The sequence below is a fragment of the Mastigoproctus giganteus genome, chromosome 8 (genome assembly GCF_048544385.1).
Source record: "Mastigoproctus giganteus isolate SK-2022 chromosome 8, ASM4854438v1, whole genome shotgun sequence".
Taxonomy (NCBI): Eukaryota; Metazoa; Arthropoda; class Arachnida; order Uropygi; family Thelyphonidae; genus Mastigoproctus; species Mastigoproctus giganteus.
In genome coordinates, this window is record NC_143582.1 from 221958727 (window position 1) to 221982833 (window position 24107).

Sequence of the window (24107 nt, forward strand, 5' to 3'; positions counted from 1 at the left end):
TTTAATTGTAATTTATTAATTGCACACTTGAGACTTATTATGAATAATTTAAAATAAATAGTAATAATAATTACTCAATTATTTTTATACTATAAAAAAAAAAACTTAACAAGATCGTTTTCTTTTTATAATAATCATGCCATATGAGTGAAGATATACTTTTACTCATACATATATCAATGAACTTAATAAACATCTATAGATCTACATCAAAAATTATAGAACAAATGATGTTACCATTAGTGAAAATATTTCAGTACCACTTCTTTAAAAAGACTTCACAAGGCCATTCACAATTATTTTAGTTTTATCAATGCCAGAAAATCTTTTTAGGCAGAAGGAAATAAATGTGGGGTCAAATTTGGTGAATAAAGTGGTAGATCAGGATGTACAAATCTTTTTTTTCTTTTTTTTTGCTTAAAACCATCTTATAAAAATTGTACTGTGGGCTGGTTTACTGTCATGTTGAAAAATGCATTCATTCGGACAACAACCTTTCCTTGTAAAATGAGTCTTATTTCTCTGGCTAAATTTTAATTTTTCAGCATAATATTATGAATGAACCAAATCTCTTATGCTTGAATTTTCTTTTGTCAATGGAAAGTCCACTTTGCTCATCATCAAAGGCATCTCTTTTAATTTATTACAAAGCTCAAAAAGCCAATACAGACATAACCTTATCCCCACAAACTAGAATTTACCTCTCAATTGACTCACTTGTAGATCTTGTGAAATTTTATACTAGTCTTCGTTCCCAAAAATGGGCACTTATTCTTACAACATTAAAAAACATATACACTTGTTTGTGGCAGTATATCTAAACTTTATCAACTGGTAAAGTTTATAAAGTTCTATGTACTTTCCATTCTGGTAACTTGCAGCAGACAGATTATTCATGCTGACAAATATTTTGTTTCATTGTGTGTAGTAATATTCAATATTGTTAACACATAATGAAACATACAAAAATACACTGATACTCTAAAGCTATGAAACAATCATAAAAATTTAAAATAATCAATAATCTTTCACTATTTTATAACAAAACATTAGTGAGATATTCATTTTAGTGTAATCTAGTAATGCAAAAGGCTACACAAACTTCAATTTCAAATTACAGAGTTATTAGTGGTCAAAGATAGTGTTGATAATCCATGGAAATAATACACAAACATCTGATCTCCATGGACAGTAACACAGGTATGACATCAACTCCTCATGTTAGGCAAAAAACTGTTAATCAATGCTATAGGTGTCAATACCCATTCTTGCATAAAAGCTGATAACAAGCTCAGTCAAGTTTTTGAAAAGGGACTTGTAACATAACTGGCATCCACCCACCTACCTAGAACATCCCAAATATTCTATAATGGACTGAAATCTGGGGATCTGTTTTGGCTATACCTCCCTCTTATGGTACTGATTTACTAAGCGAGCTCTATAAGGAAATGCATTATCACTTATTAAAAAAAAAAAAGTCTAGTGATCAACTGATGGATAATGGTGTCATCTTTAGTATATGGGTATAAGGTGAAGTTTTTTGGTCAAGAGTTGGCCTCTGTTACAAGAGAGACCAAGGCAATCCCCCAAAAAAGAAAAAAAGATGGATAACAAAACTTATGAAATTCATAATTAGCTAAGTTTTAAACTTTATATTATTTTAGCATTACCTTGAGAAAGATAAAAAGGTAAGTTTTTTAATTTATTCAATAATTAAAATTAATATTTACTGCTGGAAAGATAATGTACTGTTATTCAGGTTCTGCCATCATAATATAACACATGATTAATAAAAAAATATTCAATAAATCATTAATAAATTAAGAAAATTTTTTTAAAATTTTCTACTATTTCTTCTGTTCATCCTGTACCACATATTTTAAGAACAATATTAACCTAGTAGTTAAATTATTGCTTTTAAGGGACTTTAATCATTTTCCATAAGTATTTACAGAGATGTAATGTATTATAATGTTGCCCTCTGTAAAATAAAATTACAGTAACTGCAAAACATCCAAATACATAAGCTAAATGCTGCAACTGTATTATGTCAAACTTTGGAATTAATAACTGTTAATTTAAAAAGATAAATCATAAACTTAAGTCTTCTTAATAAACTTACTATTCAGAAAATGCCTGAACACCCTAACATTTGGAGAAAAAAATAATAATTTTAATAATCCTAGTAGATTCTGCACAGTTTTAGAGCAAAGCTTCAAACTATGGAAAATTTATAACTAGCATATGCATAGTTATAAACTGAATAGCTACAAAGCTATGCACTTTATAGCTATAAAATGAAAGCAAACAATTTTGTGCATAATTATAAAGTGAAAGAAACAAAGTTTGAATAGCTATAAAGTGAAAGCAAACAAAGCTTGCATAAAAGACTATGAGATGTCACCACAATATCTCCTAATGTGAATTCTTTGACGAGCTGGCATACTCGTGAACTTCAAATAAGTAGCACTTATTTGAAGATAGTGTATAATCTTGTGAGCATAGTGTGTTGAGTGCTAACCACCCAGTGGCAACATTTTGGAAATGATCTCCTCGTGAAGCCTTTATAGCCAAGCATAAGGTTACAAAAGCACACACGTGCGCACGCACACACGTACACGCACGTGTGCACGCACACACGTACGCACGCACGCACGCGTGCGCACACACACACACACACAGTATAAAAAGGTGTGCCTTATAAAAAGGAATAATCACCTTTTCCCTACTTTCAAAATTGACTATACCCTATGACATGCTCTAGCAGCCTGTCTACATTGCTCAGAAAACTTCATATTTGACTGAAAAAGTACTCCCAGGTCTTTTTCATTTTCGACCACCTTAAATATAGTACCACACAGTTGGTACGTTTCTCTGGGGTTACTTCTACCCATATGCAGTACTTTGCATTTGTCAAGGTTAAACTTCAGTTGCCACTTCTTAGCCCATCTGCCCAAATTATCTAGATCCTGTTGCAGTAGCACACTGCCATTACTGTCATTAACAACCCTGTCAACCTTTGTATCATCTGCACACTTCGACATTAAGCCTGATATACCTTCATCAATATCATTGATAAATATACAAAACAACAGTGGACCTAACACCGAACCCTGTGGGACTCCACTAATAACATTAGTCCACGAAGAGCAGCACCCATTGATTACCATCCTCTGTCTTCTCCCACTTAACCATCCTTTTATCCATTGTAGCAACTTACCCTTAATACCATTCTGCTCCAATTTGTACAATAGTCTTCCATGCGCAACAGTGTCAAAAGCTTTCCTGAAATCCAAATATATGATATCAAAATTATTTTTTGCATCCAGTTCCTTTGTAACCACATCATAATATCCTATCAAATTTGTCAGACAAGACTTTCCCTTAACAAACCCATGCTGTCGGAATTATTACTGCAGTCTTGTCTAGATGATTCTGAAATGCATCTTTAGCCAGTTACTCCATTATTTTCACCGGAACAGAAGTTAAACTAACTGGTTTGTAATCATTCGTGTCACACCTTTGATCCTGCTCTGTGAATTAGGGATACACTTGCACATCTCTAGTCCATGGGGACTTCCCCTGAGTCCAAGGATGCTCTCATAATTATGGCTAGGGGTATGCTTACATCCTATGCCACCTCCTTTAATATAACTGGATAGATGCCATCCACCCCAGGTGCCTTTCTTATGTTTAACTTCAACAATTTCAACTTCACTTTGCTCTCAAGTTATTACAAAATCATTAACCACCCTGTTACAGTGTGATAAACGTCCAGCATTTTTCTCCTTTAATAACTCCTCATGTGTGAATGTAGGTGCAAAATACTCATTCAGATTATCAGCTATCTGAGCAGGATCATCAGCAGTCAAATCACTAATATGAAGTGGACCAATCTGATTCATCCCTTCCTTCTAGAGTTTATATAAGTAAAGAAGTTCTTGCCATTTTTTCTTAGCATCCTTTGCCAAGATTTCTCGTAATCTGCCTTTGCTTGCCTAATCTCCTTTGTGACTTGATTACTGACAAGCTTATATCTGCCATAGGCTTCTGTGTCGCCTGATAATTTATATGCATCCCATGCATTTTTCTTCTCTGCCACAAGTCTCATTAGTTTATCTGACATCCATTTACGCCTAAACCTTAAACAATATTTCTTAATCAGTATGAAAAGCTTAGTAGTTTCCACGATTAGTTCCTTGAATGCTTCCCACTTAGAATTTGCTGTTGGTGACATCATCAGTTGGTCCCACTGTACAGAATTTAAAAACTGTCTGAGACTGCTGTAGTCACCTTTATGAAAGCAAAAACCCTTCCCTTTACCTAGTTCTTGCATTTTCTCTATCTTGTGAATTCCTCTTATCTTATGTGGTCACCTCGGAGTATAAACAAAAAATTTATTAATCTATCAAGTCACAGCTAGGTTGTCAGTTCTTACACTCACTCTCTCACTCTCTCTCGGTATCTACCCACTGATCAGGAGACTCATATGCACTTCTCCTTCTGGAAAGTGCAACCTGTTCAAAATGCATGAGCAAGGCATCTTATTATGAAGGAATTCAAATGAGATGTCACATAATGATGCTTTTTATGCAAACTTTGCTTGCTCCACCTTAACAGCTATGTAACAAAATTATGTTTTTAGTATTTTTACTTAGACACATTAGTTATTCCTAGTAGAATATTAAATGAGAAAAGTGCCACTTCTACCTAGACAACCTTCCCAAAGTATTCAGACATCATAACTGTTTTCCTGGTCCACTGGATCTTCCTGCAAAATCAAGTGACTTAATCCAGTATATAAGAAAAGCATATAGGCCATGCACCTCCTTACCAAGTGCCATGAAAGGAATACTGTATTAAGTTTTTTTTTGTTTTTTTTTTGGAGGTACTTTGAGATTTTTTTAAATCATACCCATATATTTTAAAATGGATCAGGTTCTCCGCCTAAAACATTTTTTACAAGCCCTTTTGAAGATGGATACAAGCTCCTTCTTGCAACAATGAGAACTTGGACTGATTTTTATGAAAATAAAATATATTAATCTGATAATTATTCTGCATTCATACTCAACTTTATGGCAATTATTCTCAAACTAAATATCATTACTGCACTTACTTGAGCTTTTTCTTTATCTTGGCATAACTGGACCACTGAATTAGATGGCTGTTCTGCCTACAGAATAAGATTGAAATTTTTAATACATCTCGTTTATAGAAGCTGAATAAAATAATGTACAAATAATATTATAAAACATAGTATATGATAATACTGACAATTAACAATTTATGCTATGATACAAAAATAACATTTGTGTCATAGCATAAAATCAAGAATAAATATATTATTCACAGCAAGGTAATCCTTAATAAGTTAGCTATTTTCCAAGAAAAACTGGCTGATTTTTAGATGAATCCCAAAGATGTGTGCAATATAAGCTAGGAAAATATAAAGATTAGAACTGTGAATTGGCAAAACTATTGCCTATGCACTTACTATAACTCAATTGCAATATTAACAGAAGTACTGAGGCATCCAAAAACATAGCTATCACAAAAGAAAATCTAATACGTTCAAATAAGTAAAATTAAAGTAACGTCACATAGGAAACTATACCAGTATATAGCAGAATAGCCCTTGTTGATTTGCAAGGAACGTTACTAGTTTTAGTATATCTATCATAAGTCAGGGATTTAACTTTTCTTCATGACTGGTATTATTTAATCATGTGTCTCATTTGTCCCATATGTGGTACATGCATGACATGTTCCAAAATTTTGGTTCTTTTTTTGGACAGTCATTAAATTATTGTAGCATTATGTGATTTGCTCATAAAACAATGTAATTTTTTCATATAATCATAATCTGGCTAAATGGTCCTACTTTCTTCAATGCAGTAATATCAACATGTGCTTACTTTTCACACAAATGCAAAGGTGAAGATTTCTTTGACAAGCAGTGGGATGTTTGTTTTTGTCATTTTAATATTGCAAAACAAAAAAAAATAATAATAATGTTTTAGCTTCTTACAAGAGAGTTATTGTACTTGCTTTTATATTACATTGATTTTTGTAATGGAAACTGGCAGAAAAGAAGTGGAAATTTCCCTTAATTTCCATTTCTTATCTGCCTGTCTTTGTGAATCAGATAGATATAGAAAGAAGTATTTTCAACAAATAAAAAGAGAATATTTTTAAAACAGAAAAATTATGTATTACCTGTGGGACATTCTCCAGATCATCAGGAACATATCCTTGCTTTTTAAGCATTTCATATGCTTCTGTAATCTTTGCTTCATTCAACTGTATAGTCCATTTGTAAAGAAGCTCCAAAACCTTTCGTTGTACTTTTTTTGATGTTCTTTCCCCTAAATACTAAATGCAAAAAGAAAGCTTAGCTTGACTGTGATGCCATTTTCTAATCTAAATAAATGAAATCAACCTTAATGTTTTATGTGTATGAATTATGATACATATTTTACAGCCAAATATTCAAATAAGCAAACAGATACACAGATTGAGCAACAAGAATTTAATTTAAAACATTTCATAAAGAAATTATTTTTCAAAGAGACATGTCTAAAAAAATCTAGCAACTATTTATGCATATAATTTGAACAGTGCCTTTATGAATGAGGATAAAGAAAACAGGATAAATTGCACCCCTCATTCTTCAGTGAAAACTCATAGGGCCAACAATTTCTTCACCACTTCTTATTTAAGTGTTGAAACTTCTTATTTATAAACATAAAATATAAATTCCTATCTCTGAGATTCACCCAACACACTTACTATTTGGCTGATCTTACAGTACATCAGCACCTTAAGTTATACTCACAAATTTTTACTATATATTCACAGCATTATAAGAATAATAATTATGCTCACAGCTTGTAAGTATCACTAACTGGCAAGTATAGATATCTTTTTAAATCACATTTAAATATTAGGTCAGTGTAGTAAACATGATGTGTGACATACACATAAAGAGACAAACCCTGTTTTTTAAAGAAAAGGGATCACAAGAATAAGAATTTTGTTGGTGTCATTACATCAAAGATGCTAGCTGAATCATGATTTTTAAAAAGTGTTGGGTGTATGTGCTTATATCCCTAGTTTTTGTTACTGGTGAAGTTTTGGTGATGTGTCTGGTAGCTGAAAATTGAAATAAAATTAACAGTGTGTAAATGAGAAGATTTTGGCAAGTTTCACAGAAATTGAACACTTCAATTGAAGTGTTCAATATGAAGTGTTCAATTTCTGTGAAACTTGCCAAAATTATTACTACCTGAAAGATGTTTATGCTGAGATAAAAAACATGGAGCTTGATACAGCAATACACTATACACAACACTGGATATTACTGCGAAATATGAAGGTATAGCATTCAGAAAGAGAATCTGCCTGCAAGTGAATGCATGACAATGCATGTACCATGAAAACCCTCTGCTTTTAGCCAAAGAACATTCAATTATTTGAAGGGTTACATATTGCCTTGTAATCAGATAGATGAAGATTTAAAGGTAGCTTAGATAAATATGAAACTAGATGGCTATTTTATATACAGAAAACTATTTAAAATCCAGTACCCTTCAAGGATTAAGAGGTGCTGGATTTTAAAATTTTCCAGATTTTAGAGATAATACCAAGTGTTTCAGCAGTTTTAGAGATGCACATTTCAATGAATATTAAGCACTAAAGTTGAATTCATTTACAGTAACTAACAGACAGTGCTACCAATTAAAAATGTAAATAGTAAATATAAATGTAGTAAATGTAAAATTGTAAGCTCTTCTTCTTAAGGAATAATTATAATGAAAAATATATAATCTTTATCAATTTAGATGATATTTTGATTTTAATAAGCAAAGAAATTCAATCAATTTCTTGTACATAACAAAATTCCCCAGGTTTCATTTTGCCATCACTATAACTTATCATGCAGCTGATAAGCTGCAAGTTATAGTTTTATAACTAGCCTTAGTTGAAGACAAAAAACCTGGGTTCTGTGGAATTAAATCCATTATTTTATATCGAACTGGTCACTGGTTCACACAAGTGCCATGACACATAAGCGACAACACTAAAACTGAAACTTATGTCACCCCTTTTTTGCATGGATTCTTCAAGACAAATGCAATTATTAATATAAGTGTCAAATTGCTGCTTCCTTGATATTTTGGCTTGTAAAATGATTTTTTTTCCCTTTTGTCAAACATACCAGATTTTAAAGAATTCTGGATTGTACAGATTTTAGTTTCCTGTATATACTTTTATGGAAGTTCCTGCCTCATCTAGCCTGCAGCTCTGACCTGGTTGCATTAATATCCAAGACTGGCCAAACATCAGAGGATATTCAACTTCTATTACCTTGTTGTCAACAAGGTAATATGGCTGTCCGAAAATGGTAACTTAACAAATAGTGCGTAAAACAGGAAGCAATGGCAGATGTTGTTCGATCTCTGTGGGCCAAAAATATCAAATCTGCTACAATGTATCACCAAAAACATTACTTTAAAGTGAAAAGCATATGAGTAGTGTTGGTTGCTGGATAGTGAAGGTCTTTATTGACATTTAATATCCACCATCTATCTTTAGTGATATTCACTAGTAAAATCATTTAGTAGAATAAAGTTTCTCTAAAAAAGCAGCAACTGAGCTTTAATGCTAATGAATGCAAGTTTCTAGATCTGGAGAACAACCCCCACCCAAGTCAAATTATCAATTGGGTAGCACACTCTTTGAAGATAAAAAGGACTACCTTATTAACAGTTTAATAAGCTATGTGTGGTGCAACTGTCAGTGATATAAAGCAATCTTGCAGCAAAGATTAAAAATAATGATTATTATTATTATTATCCTACTATACAAATTAATGGTTAGAACCGTATCTGAGCTGTATAGAGGTCTGGAAGCCTCATTTTAGGAAAGGAACCCTTCTCTGTTCCCTTTCAAAGGAAGGCAATAATATTTAGCATTAGCATTGGGAAATGATGCAAGAAAGGAAGTTTATACAGCATCAACCAAAAAAAAAACAAAAAAACATGGCATCCATCCTTTCACCTATTCATTCCCTCCAATAGTTTGTCTGGTTCTTACTTGAATTTATTTAAACTATCAACTTCCACAACAGCAGGCAGAAGTTTGTTCCAACAATCAGCCACCTGTTGACTAATGGTAAACTTCCAAACATCCATTCTGCAACCATCCCTCCGCAATTTGAATTTGTGCTGCCTCATATGTGTGGTCTGAGCAAGAGGAAGAATCCCATCAGCATTGAGCTTACTCAATCCATTCAAAGCCTTAAACACCTCAATCAGATGACCTCTCAGGTGCCTAGTCTTCAGACAAAGCAATTTGCAGAACTGAAGCCTTTCTTGGTAACAGCAACCCTTTGTTATGCTCATCAATCTCATTGCCCTTCTCTGTACTTGTTCCAGCCAATCCACATCCTTCCTAAAATGTGTCCTCCAGATATGTATGCAGTAGTCCAGATATGGCCTGACCATTGCCTTATACAATGGGATAATCACCTCCTTACCCCTGCTAGCAAAATTGCTAGAACAAACTTCCATCTATTGTTGTGGAAGTTAATAGCTTAAATAAATTCAAGGAAGTAGACAAACTATTAGAGAGAATGGATAGAGGTGAAATGGGAAGGGGTTAATTTTATTTTTCTTTTTTGGCTCATGCTGTATAAGCTTGCATTCTTGCATTATTTACCTCTGCTAATGCTAATTTTAAGTGTACAATGGCTACACAAAGAAGTTTTTATGGCCTACTTGGGCATATAAATTATGGTAAGTTAATAATTCAGTATTAATAAAGGTAAATCGGTGCAAGGAAGGCAAGCTTGTTCAGCATCAGCCTTAAAAACAAAGTTTGTGAAGATTAGGTGGTAATTTATTAAAAACAAAGTTTGCTAAGATTAGGTGGTAATTTATTCTAAACAGTGATATTCCCTATTAATTCCATGAAGCTTCTCAAAACCTCATATACCTCAGTCCAACCCTCAAGCAGAGGTCTGGACTGCAATCTACAAAATTGAAGTTTCTCTCCAATAGTTGTATTTATTTCGGTAGATCCACATTCTTCCTGAATTAGGAAATTGCAATTTAAGCTAGAAATACCTATATACAAATTTCAAGATGCAGCCTAACCAAGGCTTTATACAATCGAACAATTAGCTCTTTGTCTCTACTAGGAAAATTACTTACATTGTAAACAAAATGTCAGAGGGACCCATCAAGCCACCCAACCCAATGTCTGAGATATCCTCTGCAACAGAGATCTTTGGTCTCACAGGAAGTAGCTATAGTTTGTGACTTGATCATAAGGCAAATAGGAAATACAATGTGCAAAATGGATAGATGGAATAGGACCAGGGTATGTTTGCCAGGGGCAAAAGTTGATGATGAAGAGCAGATATCTTTTAGGGGCACAAACGGTCATACTTTTGTACATGTTGGCACTATATTAAATACAGAGCAATGTTGAGAAAAAGTTAAGTTAGAAGAGGAAAACTGAAAATGTGAAATCCTACCCAGATACGATAGGAGGGAGCACATGATAAGCAGTACCAATTATTTCAGCCTGGAGAGAGAGAGAGAGTGTGCAAGGTTCGTGGAATAGAATTTTTCTCAGGATGGTCTGTGCCTTCAGCTAGAGGGTAGTTGACTGTAGAAAGAAACTCTCATCTGGTATTGTGGAGGTGGATAGTTTGAATAAATTCAAGAAAGAACTAGAGAAACTATTAGAGGGAATGGGCAGGTGAAATGGGAAGTGGTTTTTTTTTTTTTTTTTTCCTGATACTGTATAAGCTTGTTTTCTTGCATCGTTTGCCGCTACTATTACTCCTACTACTATTAATAATATTAACAACGCAACTGACTGAATGCGAGTGACTTTATCTTGTGCTACACTCAATGCAGTATGATTATTACTTCTCTTTAACATCACCATCCCTCTAAGGATGGTGGACCTATTTAACTTTGGCTTACAACCAGTGTTGGTGTTAGCTGTTGAGAGCGACACAAGATGGCACTATCTGCCTCAGCCATCACTTCAACCTTGGGGGAGGCAAGTCCACTGAAGCGACATTCGCAATTTCTTTTTATTATTATTTTTATACTTATTATTATTATTATGTAGGTCTCCCAGCATGATGGAGACGTGTTCGCTTCCACCAAGGCAGGACCGAAACCCAGGTCCATAAGGCTGGTAGCCCAGTTTCATAATTAATGGGCCATAGTGCCCCTTTTATTATTATGCTGTTCTGGCAGCATGTCTATGCTGTAAGAGAATTTCAGATTGCATGTTTACTTTTACTTGTTTCTCATCATCAACTGTCTTAAGTTCATTGCTTACCAAAAATAAGATAAGTCTTGGATACAATAGTACAAGGTTGAAAAATGTAAGACTCTACATTTGAGTAACAGACTCAAATTTTCCAACAATGTACTTTAACTACTATTTTTCATACTGACTGAATAATTTATCTACTAGGTCTTGTGGAAGCAGAATAAATTGGTTACAACCATTACAATCATCAAAAAAGGAAGGGACCCAGTAATGAACTACACAGAACTTTATGTGGTTCTTGTACAAAGATACTCAAGAGGAGCCACTACTTGTAATCATTCTTTGTCCATTATCTTTTATCCACCACACTATTTTCCCACTAATGGCACATTATTTCAGTTTGTGACAGTAGCAAAAGCCTTATTAAAATTGGAAGCCATAGTATTTATGTTGTTCTTCTGACTTTAATGATAGTATTATTAATTTTATAAAACTTCTAATTCAGAATGACTAGCAACATTCACCACAAAATAACTCCAGTGAAGGTGAGATAAATTTATATTTTAATTAGATTTTAATTTAATATATATTTTTTAAAATATATAGCTGACAAATCAAGTTTAAAATATATATATCTGACAAATCCAGTGAAATATTTACATTAAAACAATTATATAAACATAAAATTCTGCAAAATTAAATTCCTTAGTATGGCTAGTGGCTGCTAATTTTGCAATTCTAAATTTACTAAAAATCAGCCTTTGCTCAATATGATACCTATATGGGTCCCCGAGTTGTTTGTGTTACAACTAAACTTTATCACTCTATTCATTGTAAAATATGACATTGTAAAACATAATCAAATTAAGTACATAACACATTTCTGTTTTGTTATAACTGAAATCAAACAAGTTTCTATTTATAAATTCTAAGAATAGTATTTCTTATTTACACAAACTGGAATGATCATCTTCCAGAAACTGTGAAAAAAGTATATATGAGAGGCATTTGAAAAGTTCATGGTCTGAGTATGAAAGGGTAGTGGTACAGTGTTGAAAATTTATGCACTTAATGTATAATTAATGAAACTGTGTGAAACTTAGTATAACACTTCGTATTATACTAAGTTTCACACAGTTTCAGTAATGTCTTTTTTTTTTTTAATTACAGGTCCTAAAGTCAAAGTTGTGTGAATGAGAAAGATGGACAAAATCAGTCACTATGCAATCATCCAACATTTGGTAAAAAAAACAAAGGCCTAATGCCAAAGGCAATTCATGAGGATATGGTTATAACCACTGGGGGTGGATGCCTCTTCCTATTCCATGGCTAAGAAGTGGGCAGCAGAATTTAAACAAGGAAGCAAGGTCACCTGGAAGATGACCCATACTATGGAAGACTGGCAATATCTACAAATATCCACTCCAAAAGTTGTTAGCAGTGTGCATGATCTGATTATGGTCGATGAGTGAAAATCTGGCACTGCTAGCTCTTGGGCATCTCACAATAATGTGCGTATTACATAATAACAAAGATTCTTGTTATGAAAAAGGTGTCAGCATGACAGGTCCCAAAGTTGTTGGGAGCCGACCAAAAATGCACAAGAGTTGTCAAGTCAGGCAAAAATTTGCATTGTTTTCAAGCATGTTGATCAAATTTCCTTGCAAGGTTTGTGACATGGATGAGATGTGGGTACATCACGTTCAAAGGAGAAATCAAAAAAATGGAAAAAACTCATCTGCCCCTACAAAGAAAACAAAGACAATTCTTTCTGCTGGCAAGGTAATGGCACTGGTTTTTTTGGGATACTGATGGATTGTTGCTAGATGGATTGTACCTTCAGAGCAGACAGTCACAGGGGCATATTATGCAGAACTTGTGAGACATTTGCATGAAAACATCAAAGGCAAAAGCTGAGGAAAATTCAGCAAAGGAGTCTTATTCCACCAGGACAATGCACCTGCTCACAAGTCTTTCACTTTCATGGCTACACTGCATGAGTGCAACTTTAAAATCTTGGACTATCCTCCATATTCACCATTCATACTACTTCATAAAAGCTAACCACTTCATAAACTAAACTAAAAAAAATAAACCCTTCATACTCAGGCCACAAACTTTTCAGATGCCTCTCTGAAAAGTCTATGTTAATTGTGTCATATCTAGCACTGTCAAACTATTCCTGATTTGAAAAAATACCTGGCTGGCATACATTTTCCCACTGACAGGGGGTGTCATTGCTGCAATGGATGTATTTCTGGAGGCCCAAGAAAAAAACTTTATTCGCAGCTGGAATCAAAACCTTGCAGCATTGGTGGCAAAAGTGTAATGACTCCAAAGGGGCCCATGTTAAAAAGTAACATGTTACCAGACTCCTCAAATAAATCCTTTATACTCAGGCCATGAACTTTTCAAATGCCCCTTGTATTAATTATGCCTTGAAATTCTGAACTATTTTTGAAGTGAAACTTCTAGGTACGCTCTAGGCAGTTTTCAGATGGGAGTAACTTGCGTTCGTGGATCAACAAAACGCAACAAAAAGTGACCATTACTAAAAGTAAATGCATTACAGGCACTTTGAACAGCCAACTGTCATACTAGGCTAAATTCCCCGGTTCTCGTGCGATCACCGAAGTTAAGAAGCATTAGGCACAGTTATTAATTGGGTGGGTGACCACATGGGAATGCCCAGTGTAATTGATTTTTTGAATTCCTTTCTTTTTTTTTTTTTTTCTTTGTTAACCTGTGGAAAATATTCTTCTGATTTTCACGTGTCATTTAATTTTGATAATTGGTAAGGTAATAAAGTGTAAATCTGTGCTTTATATCTTTACTTTTATAGCCTGTGGATAATATTCCTCCTATTTTCGCTTATTAGAATCACCATTAATAGAATTAAAATTCAATTCACAAATATGATCACAATGACTGGTGCTCATTAAATATTGTATAGCGGACAGTATTTTGTTATGGAGTGTCCATTGTTCATACAGTGAACCAATCATAAAGGGGGGGGTCCACTGTAGTGAGCGTTGTAAGGCGTATAGCGCATGTACATGTTCAAATGCATCCATGGATTGACAAAAATCGTCAAGAAAATGCAACATGAAATGATTCATCCTCCCACCATTGTACCACTTGGTAATAGGCACGAGTGACACATGACCCAATCAGTACCCATACTGATTGCATCATTCTATTTCTTTCGTCATTCTCCACCTTATTTAATAAAAAATTTCAAAGGAAAAGAATTTATAATTCAACATGCCAAAGACTAAAGACAAGTGAGCATTGTAAGGCATATAGAATATGCATACGTGCAATGCGACCACTGAAACCACCTCCATTGAGTACAAAGGAGAGATCTAAGCTATTTCGACAGTGGAAGAAATTACAGCATGCAACAGAATTGAACAAAGAACCTGGAAAATGTTCATCCATACCTTCAGAGCCTTAGATCTCCTCAGAAACGTTAGATATGAATTTGGAAGGAGTCATGGAAGTTGACACTGTAAATGAAAGCAATGAAGAGTCCTTGAAGCCCAGTTGTAAATGAAAAGCGAAGAAGCCAAAACTGACTGCCAGAAGTACTCCATCAAATTGTTTAAACATACATTCCTGGATAATGATTTCGGTTCGGTCTGTTCCGTGTGTAATCGGTTTTGGTTCAAGAATGATATGAAGATTGTAGCAGCTCAAGATCATGCTCTTCTTCAAACAGCATTTCCAAATGAGGATGTAAGTGAAATGTTGGCCTGTAACAGCTGTCGTGGCTCTCTCAAGAACAAAGTGATTCCAGATCTATCAAAGTCAAATGGTTTTAAATATCATCCGATGCCACAGCACTTGCCGAAACTAGATTTTGCAATGGAATGTCTCATATCTCAGAGTCCCATTCATGCAGATTCATCTGCCTGCAGCATTCATACAGTCAATACGGGATCCTCAGTCAAGTGATAAATGTTCGCTTAAAGAAGTTTCACTTAGCTTCCAATATGCATGATGGGCACACATACATTTTTTTTTTAGTTTATTATGTACTCACAATCATTATGGAACCATTTCCAAAAAGCATTAATTCTTGCTCATATTTGCTAGACATAATTAATGATAATTATGAACTACATATAAGTTAATGCTTAAGCAACATATATGAGCCAACTGAAGCTGTATTATAAGAAGCATCGTTATATTACATCTCATATTGTGAAATCTTCACAATGAGTTGCTTATCTTTCATATTTTGAATAAGTAACAGTTAACCACGAGACAAGACTACTGGGTGCCTGAAATGGCCATCTTGAGTGGTCATACCCACTTAGAATATGTAGCAATAATAGAAACTTTATTGGGGTAAGCATTACTTATTCAAAGTTTGAAAGATAGGCAATTGTAAAGGATTTCACAATATGAGATGTAATCAGTGTAATGTCATGATGCCTCTTATAATACAACTTTGGTTGGTTCAACTGCTGTAAACATGATGCTTAAGCACTAACTTATATGTAGTTGAATTTCTGCAGTTTGAAGCTGCATGCTATAAAGATTTTTATGACAATTATAAAATACAAGTGTCATAATTATAAATTACAATTTTAGTACTGTTGATGAACTTAATCAAATTACCTTAGGAGAAATTAGTTTTATCATCTCATTGAGAAAACGAAATTTTCCAATTTCACTATGGAATCTGACGCCACATTTTGTTGCACATTCTTCAAGAACCTGCAATGAAATAAACCCTAAAACTGTATATAAGAAATAATTATATATATAATATAATTATAGCTTTTATCAATTGTAATAGAAATGATTCTATCAGCAGAAGCTAATGCACTACAGAAATCGAACACTATGCAATCGAAGCACATACATATTACCTTTGCAAAAAACTTATTAACGTTTGACAGCTATTCTAAATCTGATATTCTTACAAATGTGTATGTTACCAGCTAGTAACAAAGGTATAATTGATACTGCTATAATTGATAGTGTTAGATCGTGATTAGTAATGACATGAACTGATGTATATTAAATAATCTAAAAATAGATTAATTGTATTAAATATATATATATATATATATATATATATATATATATATATATACACACACACAAATTCAGTATATTTTGCATAAAGTGTTACCTATCACGACAAATTAAAATTCAAAAAAAAAAAAAAAAAAATTGGCAGTGAATATCTGCAACATACAAAGGACCCTATCAGCCTCTATATAAAGCAAAGCTAATAATAATCGTAATAATTCCATATTTACAAAACACAAAATCTAAAATACCAAAAAATATGGAAAAAACCAAATTTTACCAGTTACTATTGAATAAGGCTTACACTGAAAGGCACGACATCAATAGCATCCAAAACTATCTGTTTCTACTAGTTATATCAAGTTGGCCCTTGAGGTTGTCACAGACATTCTCTCAGATACGCTAGACAAGCTGTACTTGCTATCTGGGAGACTAAAATGCTGATGGAACTGATATTCAGGTGACATACAAGTCAAGTGGACCCAATTTCGGCGAAGTCCGGACGGTCTGTGACAGCCAAATCCTCTGTTTGCACCTTCACGATGGTGGGACTGTTAGTAATACTGGGTATAACTTCCATGCACAAGCACTGTGGTTGACCACCCAGGTGTGAACCAACATAAGCAGGAGTCGAGGTGTGGTGCCCACACCACATGGAGGAATGCTGCCCCTCTGTGTTACCAGGCAGTACTAGGTAGTAGATGATGCTCATCAGCCGTTGCAATACCACTACTTTGCTTATTGGAGGCTTGAAGTGGTGGAACCCATGTTTAGTCTCCAGAGCTAAGTTCTGGTCAACCCTTCCCCATCTCTTCCATCATGCATTATGATTGATGACTTTTGAGGTTACGATGAACTTCGTGGCGAGATCCAATCTTCATTACATTTCAAGAGTACAGCTCTAAAACGGTGTTTGCAGGCTGGACGTTAGTTAGTACACCGGATCAAACCTATAGGTAACTCTTTAGGATGCTTCCAGATCAGCTAGTGTATAATCTTGCTACCTGTACTCTGCCAGATAGTGACTGGAGGGAGTCCAAGTAGTATGTATGCGAGGAGGCATTGTCGAGGCCACGTTATGTCAAGGATCTGGGTATATTCTTACCATGTGTATGCCATATCCGAAATTTCATTACTTCATACAGCATGTCCCACCCACTTTTTCTTACTATTGAATACACCATGAATTGTCAAACTAATAGAGTAAGCTTATCTGCGAAAAGATCTAAACCTCCCAAACACTTCCTAATTCATTTCATGAATATACGTGGTCTCAATTCTAATCTCAACGATGTCCATTTCCACTTGCAGTCTGCCAAACCCCATGTACTTTTTTTGACAGCATCTCAGTTATTTGACAGTCATCTCAGTTGCCCAAATTATTCGCTGTATGATTCCTTTCACCTGAGGTGGTACTTGTGCATATGTCCGTTCCAATATTCCCTGTCAGAGACTTGGTAACTTGGAATCTCCTCTTTTCGATCTTCTCTGGCTTAAAATCTCTCTATCTCTGTGTCAAATTCATCTGTTATCTCTATCATTCTCCCAACTCCACTAATCACTTGGAGCTCTTTGACTTCCTCTCTTTGCAAACTGACTTTCTCCAGTCCAACTTTCCTAACAGTGAGGTAATTTTCCTTGGTGATTTTAATGTTCGCAGCTCCAGCTGGCTTCTGTTTTCTAGTCACACTGACCCAGCTGGTCGAGATGCTGAGGCTTTTGCAATTACTAATGACCTTGCACAGATTGTTCATTTACCTACAAGAATACCGGACAATCCTAATCATACAGTCAACACGTTTGATCTTTTTCTTACAAACAACTCTCCTAAGTACACGGTCGAAGTGAGAGGTCCTTTAGGCACTTCAGATCACAACTTGGTGATTGTCTCTTCTCCATTGTAACCTTTATCTCGTGGCTATTCCCAACCTCGTATTGTTTGACATTACAAGAATGCAAAATGGGATGACCTGCGAGGTTTCTTTTCCTTGGTCGGATTACTGTTTCAAAACTTCTGATGTCAACGTTTGCTCAGATTGTGTCAGTGAAATTATTCTTGTATCAATGGAATCCTTTATCCCACACTCCACTTTAAAATCTCGTCCTTTATCTAAACCTTGGTTTTCCAATAAATGTGCTAAGGCTGTTCAAGAGAAGAACGTTGCATATCGTAATTGGCTTGTTTGTAATTCTTTGGTTTCATTTTCTGCCTACACTAAAGCTCGCAACAATTGTAAAGCAGTTATTAATCAGTCCAAATTAGAGTTTCAACAGGCTAAGAGTAGAAAACTTGCTTCTTGCCCTAATGGTTTTTGGTCTCTTGCCAAAGCTATTGGCCACAACTTTTGCCCATCTCTGCTGCCACCTCTGTCCAAACCAGATGGTTCTGTTGTCACTTCAGCCAAAGATAAAGCGACCTGCTAGCATCCCATTTTTCTTCCAACTCATGTATTAATGATCTTGGTAAAACACCTCCCACCATTCCGAACACGCTCCATTCAATGCCTCCTGTGGTCTTCCGTCAAAAGGATGTCAGAAGGATTTTGACGAATCTTGATGCTAAGAAAGCTCCAAGTCCCGATGGTATTTCTCCACTTGTTCTCAAAACCTGTGCTCCTGAACTTACTCCTGTTCTTTGCCGCCTTTTATCACTTTCTTTTTCCAAAGGTGTTTTTCCTTCTGCTTGGAAATTTGCTCATATCCAGCCAGTTTCTAAAAAGGGTGACAAATCCCTCCAATCTAATTATCGTCCCATTGCAATTACTTCTATTCTTTCTAAAGTAATGGAGAAATCAGTAAAAGTAAAGTAAAAGTAAAGTGCAGCCATTATCAACCCACTGCAGGATGGAAGGCTCCTCAACAATTCATGCTGAGGGAAATGAACCATAATCTGCCAAGCTGGTCCAGTGCAGGTTGGCAGATCGACCGTATTCAGCAGTCAGGGGCTTGAACCCCGGTCTACTCAAAGAGCGTGTGCTACTGCACTCCCGCTCCTACCCACTCGGCTACGGAGGCCATTTATGGAGAAATCAATTAACCGCCAACTTTTAAACTACCTACAAACCTTCTGTCTGATCAACGATCACCAGTATGGATTCCGTCAGTGTCGATCCACTGGTGACATTCTGGCTTATGTTACCCATTTATGGACTAATTCAATGGAAAGGTTCGGTGAAACACAAGTAGTTGCTCTTGACATCTCAAAGGCTTTCTATCGTGTTTGGCATAAAGGTCTTCTAAACAAGCTTCCATCTTATGGTTTGCCAAATGTTTTTTGTAATTGGTTATCCAGTTTTCTCTCTGATCGCTCACTGAGGGTGATGGTAGATGGCTCTCTGTCTTCTAACTTCTCCACTAATGCTGGTGTCCCCCAAAGTTCAGTTCTTTCCCCCACTCTTTTCCTTTTGTATATTAATGACCTTCTTCCATTAACTGGAAATCCTATCCATAGTTTTGCTGATGATAGCACATTGCATTCCACTTTCCATTTTAAGAAACCTTGCCCTGCCAATCAGCTTCAACTTCTTGAAAATCTGCTACCAATTACTTAAATGTCAATCTTCAGGTAATTCTCCAGTGGGGCAAAGACAACTTAGTTGATTTCAACCCTTCTAAAACTCAGTCTTGTCTTATATCTCTCAAAAAGGATTCTTCTGCTCCTATGCTTATCTTTGGTGATACTTCCATTTCTAGGCAAAATGATACATCTCTTTTGGGGATTACCCTGACTTCTAATCTCTCTTGGCACAACCACATTACAAATATTGCTTCCTCAGCATCTAAAAAACTTGGTTTTCTCTTTCGCTCTCGGTGTTACTTTTCTTCCAAACAGCTGCTCACTCTGTATAAATCGCAAATCCGCCCTGCCATGGAATATTGTTCCCACATCTGGGGTGGTGCCCCCAAAACCTCTCTCAGGCTTCTCGATTCCATTCAGAAGAGGGCAGTTAGGTTAATTAATGATTCATCTCTAACAGAGTTTCTCCACTCGCTACATGCCTCTTCTACAGATACTTACATGGGCACTGTTCTTCTGAATTGGCTTCTATAATTCCCGCTCCATCTTTCAAAACTGTCCAAATACGTGCAGCCACCAGCCAACATCCATTTACTGCCCAACTTCAAATTCAAAGAACCAACTTTTCATCTTCCTCGTTTATTCATTCAACTGCTGTTTTCTGGAACAACCTTCCTTCATATGTATTTATGTATTTATGTAATTATTAAGGTTTGAAAATGGCAGAAGGTTATCAAATTGTAGCAGGATACTTAATGATTTTGGAATAACTGAAAGCAAAGTGGAGGAGAAATTGTTGAAGTTAAACATAAGAAAAGCACCTGGGGTGGATGGGATCTATCCAGTTATATTAAAGGAGGCGGCAAAGCAACTAAGCAAACCCTTAGCCATAATTATGAGAGCATCCTTGGACTCAGGGGAGGTTCCCACGGACTGGAGATGTGCAAATGTATCTCCAATTCACAAAGGGGGATCGAAGGGTGACACGAGTAATTACAGACCAGTCAGTTTAACTTCTGTTCCGGGTAAAATAATGGAGTCACTGGTTAAAGATGCATTGCAGGATCATTTAGACAAGACTGCAGCAATAATTCAGACACAGCATGGGTTTGTTAAGGGAAAGTCTTGTCTGACAAATTTGATAGGATATTATGATGTGGTTACAAAGGAACTGGATGCAAAAAATAATTTTGATATCATATATTTGGATTTCAGGAAAGCTTTTGACACTGTTGAGCATGGAAGACTATTGTACAAATTGGAGCAGAATGGTATTAAGGGTAAGTTGCTACAATGGATAAAAGGATGGTTAAGTGGGAGAAGACAGAGGATGGTAATCAATGGGTGCCTGCTCTTTGTAGACTAATGTTATTAGTGGAGTCCCACAGGGTTCGGTGTTAGGTCCACTGTTGTTTTGTATATTTATCAATGATATTGATGAAGGTATATCAGGCTTAATGTCGAAGTTTGCAGATGATACATACAAAGGTTGGCAGGGTTGTTAATGACAGTGATGGCAGTGTGCTACTGCAACAGGATCTAGATAATTTGGGCAGATGGGCTAAGAAGTGGCAACTGAAGTTTAACCTTGACAAATGCAAAGTACTGCATATGGGTAGAAGTAACCCCAGAGAAACGTACCAACTGTGAGGTACTACACTTAAGGCGGTAGAAAATGAAAAAGACCTGGGAGTAATTGTGCAGTCAGATATGAAGTTTTCTGAGCAATGCAGACAGGCTGCGAGGGCAGGTCATGGGGTTTTGTCAATGATATATAGGAATTTTGCTATCAGGGAAAAGGAGGTGATTATCCCTCTGTATAAGGCAATGGTCAGGCCACGCGTTGAGTACTGCGTACAGGTCTGGAGGCCTCATTTTCGGAAGGATGTAGATTTACTTGAGCGTGTACAGAGAAGAGCAACAAGATTGGTGAGGGGAATGAAGGGATCCTCTTACCAAGAGAGGCTTAAGTTCTGCAAATTGCAGTGGCTGGAGACTAGGCACCTGCGCAGTGATCTGATTGAGGTATATAAGGCCTTGAATGAGTTGAGCACGCTGAATTCTGATGGGATCCTTCCACTTGTTCAGATTACGAACCTAAGGGGGCATAAATTCAAATTAAGAAAAGACAGATGTAGAATAGATGTGCGGAAATTTGCCTTTAGCCAGCGGGTGGTTAATTGCTGGAACAAACTTCCATCTGTCGTTGTGGAAGTTGATAGGTTGAATAAATTTAAGGAGTAACTGGACAGGCATTTGGAGGCAATGGTGTGATTTTTTTTTTTTTTTGGCTGATGCTGCATAAGCTCATACACTTGCTTTCTTGCATCACATGCCACTACTACTACTAACTACTACTACTATTTCCTGAAAATTACAATCTACAGAAGTTCTAGTCCAATGTCAACATATATCTTCTTTCGTCTTCTCAACCTCTAACCCAAGCACGGTACTAAGTACTATAGGTTCTAATACCTCTCGTGTTTGGAGTTTACATTAGAAAAAAAACAAAGAAAAAAGCCCCATAGATAGCAAAAACTAAAATAATTAATTTAAACATTATTAAAAATATATAAGTGTTTTCATAACCTATGAAAAAATTATAACCAAGTGTTTCTGTTACTTGTGAAAAACAAAGCAAAGGTATAAACCAATACTGAGGCAAAAGGGTGCAAGGACAGAAATAGTACCTCAATCTCCCTCAATTACTCTAATAGATTTTGGGGCATAAGATATTAGAGTTAGACAGTATACAGATAAGAGCAAAGGCAAAGAAAATGAATGTAAACTACTTCGGAAAATTACCTGGGGTGTAATGCCCCATCCCTTAGCAGGGTTCCTGGTAAATCATTCTGTAAAGAAGCATGTACTTATGACGTGCCTTTCAATGTAAGTGTTATTCAATAATAACTGGTAAAATTTGGTATTTTCGGTATTTTTTGGTATTTTGGTATTTGGTATTAGAGGCTGATAGGGTACTTTGTATGTTGGAGATATTCACTGCCAATTTTGTTTTTGAATTTTAATTTGTCGTGATAGGTACCATTTTACCATTTTATGCTATATCTATTGAATTTGTATATTCTCAAGCAACTGTAATGTTAAATCATTTCTGATGGCATTAATCTGTTCTGACTAGTAATTTTATCAATTTTAAATAAATAAATATATATTTTTTTAAATTAATATATATATATAATAACTAAAATATATTTGTAGTTAATGCATTTATACAGTGCTTTTTTTGTAAAAAAAACATAGGTGCCGGTACTCATTCTTTGCTATCAGGAAAAATTTAAAATTAAAACGATATGAAAAGTACTCTAAAATTTTTTTGTTTCTGATATTGTTACCTTAGTAGTAATGTTTTTGGAATAAGAACAACAAATTTAGTATATTAACACAGTTTATTAAGCATAAATTTATTATTGAATGTATATAAAAAAATAAGTAAAATGTGAGTAAAATAAGTAAATAAATCTGTCAACTACTGAGTGCCGGGCACTCAGGATGAAGGGTCTGTAGTCATGAATGGTCGTTAGTGTAATAGAGAGCGTTATGGTAACTGAAAAAAAGTTTCTAATACTCCGGATTGGCCTGAAACTGAGGAACTAACGAAAACGTTGTTTGTTTGAGTCTCCAGCTGTTGTGAATGACAAGAGTGGGAGAAGTGACCCCGACTTCTTCCTGGAGAAGCGACTGCAGGTGAGGGAAGTGCAAGACTCCGTGCAGGCTCCTCCCCACCACCGCTGCCTCAACAGTGGCTCTCTGAGTATCTGATGGCAGGAACAACTCCAGCTTTCAAATTTGTTAAAAAATATTTCTCGTCAAGCAAAATTTATACATGACCTTTATAGAATTATTAACTAACTATTTAGCAACCTTTTTGTGACCAAAAGAAGAGTTACTTAGTACAAAATATCAAAGTGCAATAAAAAATTGCTTTTTTAATTTTAACACATAAAAGTAAATGACAGATTTAAATCGGGAATAATTTTCCCTTGATAAGCGTCAAGTAACGCATAGCTAATGTGATTTTTAAATTTTTAGCTCCATTAGCGATGGAAATTTTTTTTTTTTTTTTTTATGTGAACCCCAAACACGAGAGGTATTAGAACCTATAGTACTTAGTACCATGCTTGGATTGGAGGTTGAGAAGACAAAAGAAGATATTTGCTGACATTGGACTTGAACTTCTGTAGATTGTAATTTTCAGGAAATATGTATGAAGGAAGGTTGTTCC

At 35.3% G+C, this 24107-nt stretch overlaps 1 protein-coding gene across 1 annotated transcript in view; it reads right to left on the reverse strand.

Moving 5' to 3' along the window:
• The window catches only part of LOC150082350 (ADP-ribosylation factor-binding protein GGA1-like), a 100130-nt gene that overhangs the window by 19700 nt on the left and 56323 nt on the right, over positions 1-24107 (reverse strand). Inside the window, exons 3-5 of the mRNA XM_090380491.1 lie at positions 15928-16026; positions 6220-6375; positions 5120-5176 (exon numbers count right to left, since the gene is read on the reverse strand). Of these exons, the coding sequence (XP_090236617.1) occupies positions 5120-5176; positions 6220-6375; positions 15928-16026 (312 nt within the window). The remainder of the gene's footprint in view (positions 1-5119; positions 5177-6219; positions 6376-15927; positions 16027-24107) is intronic.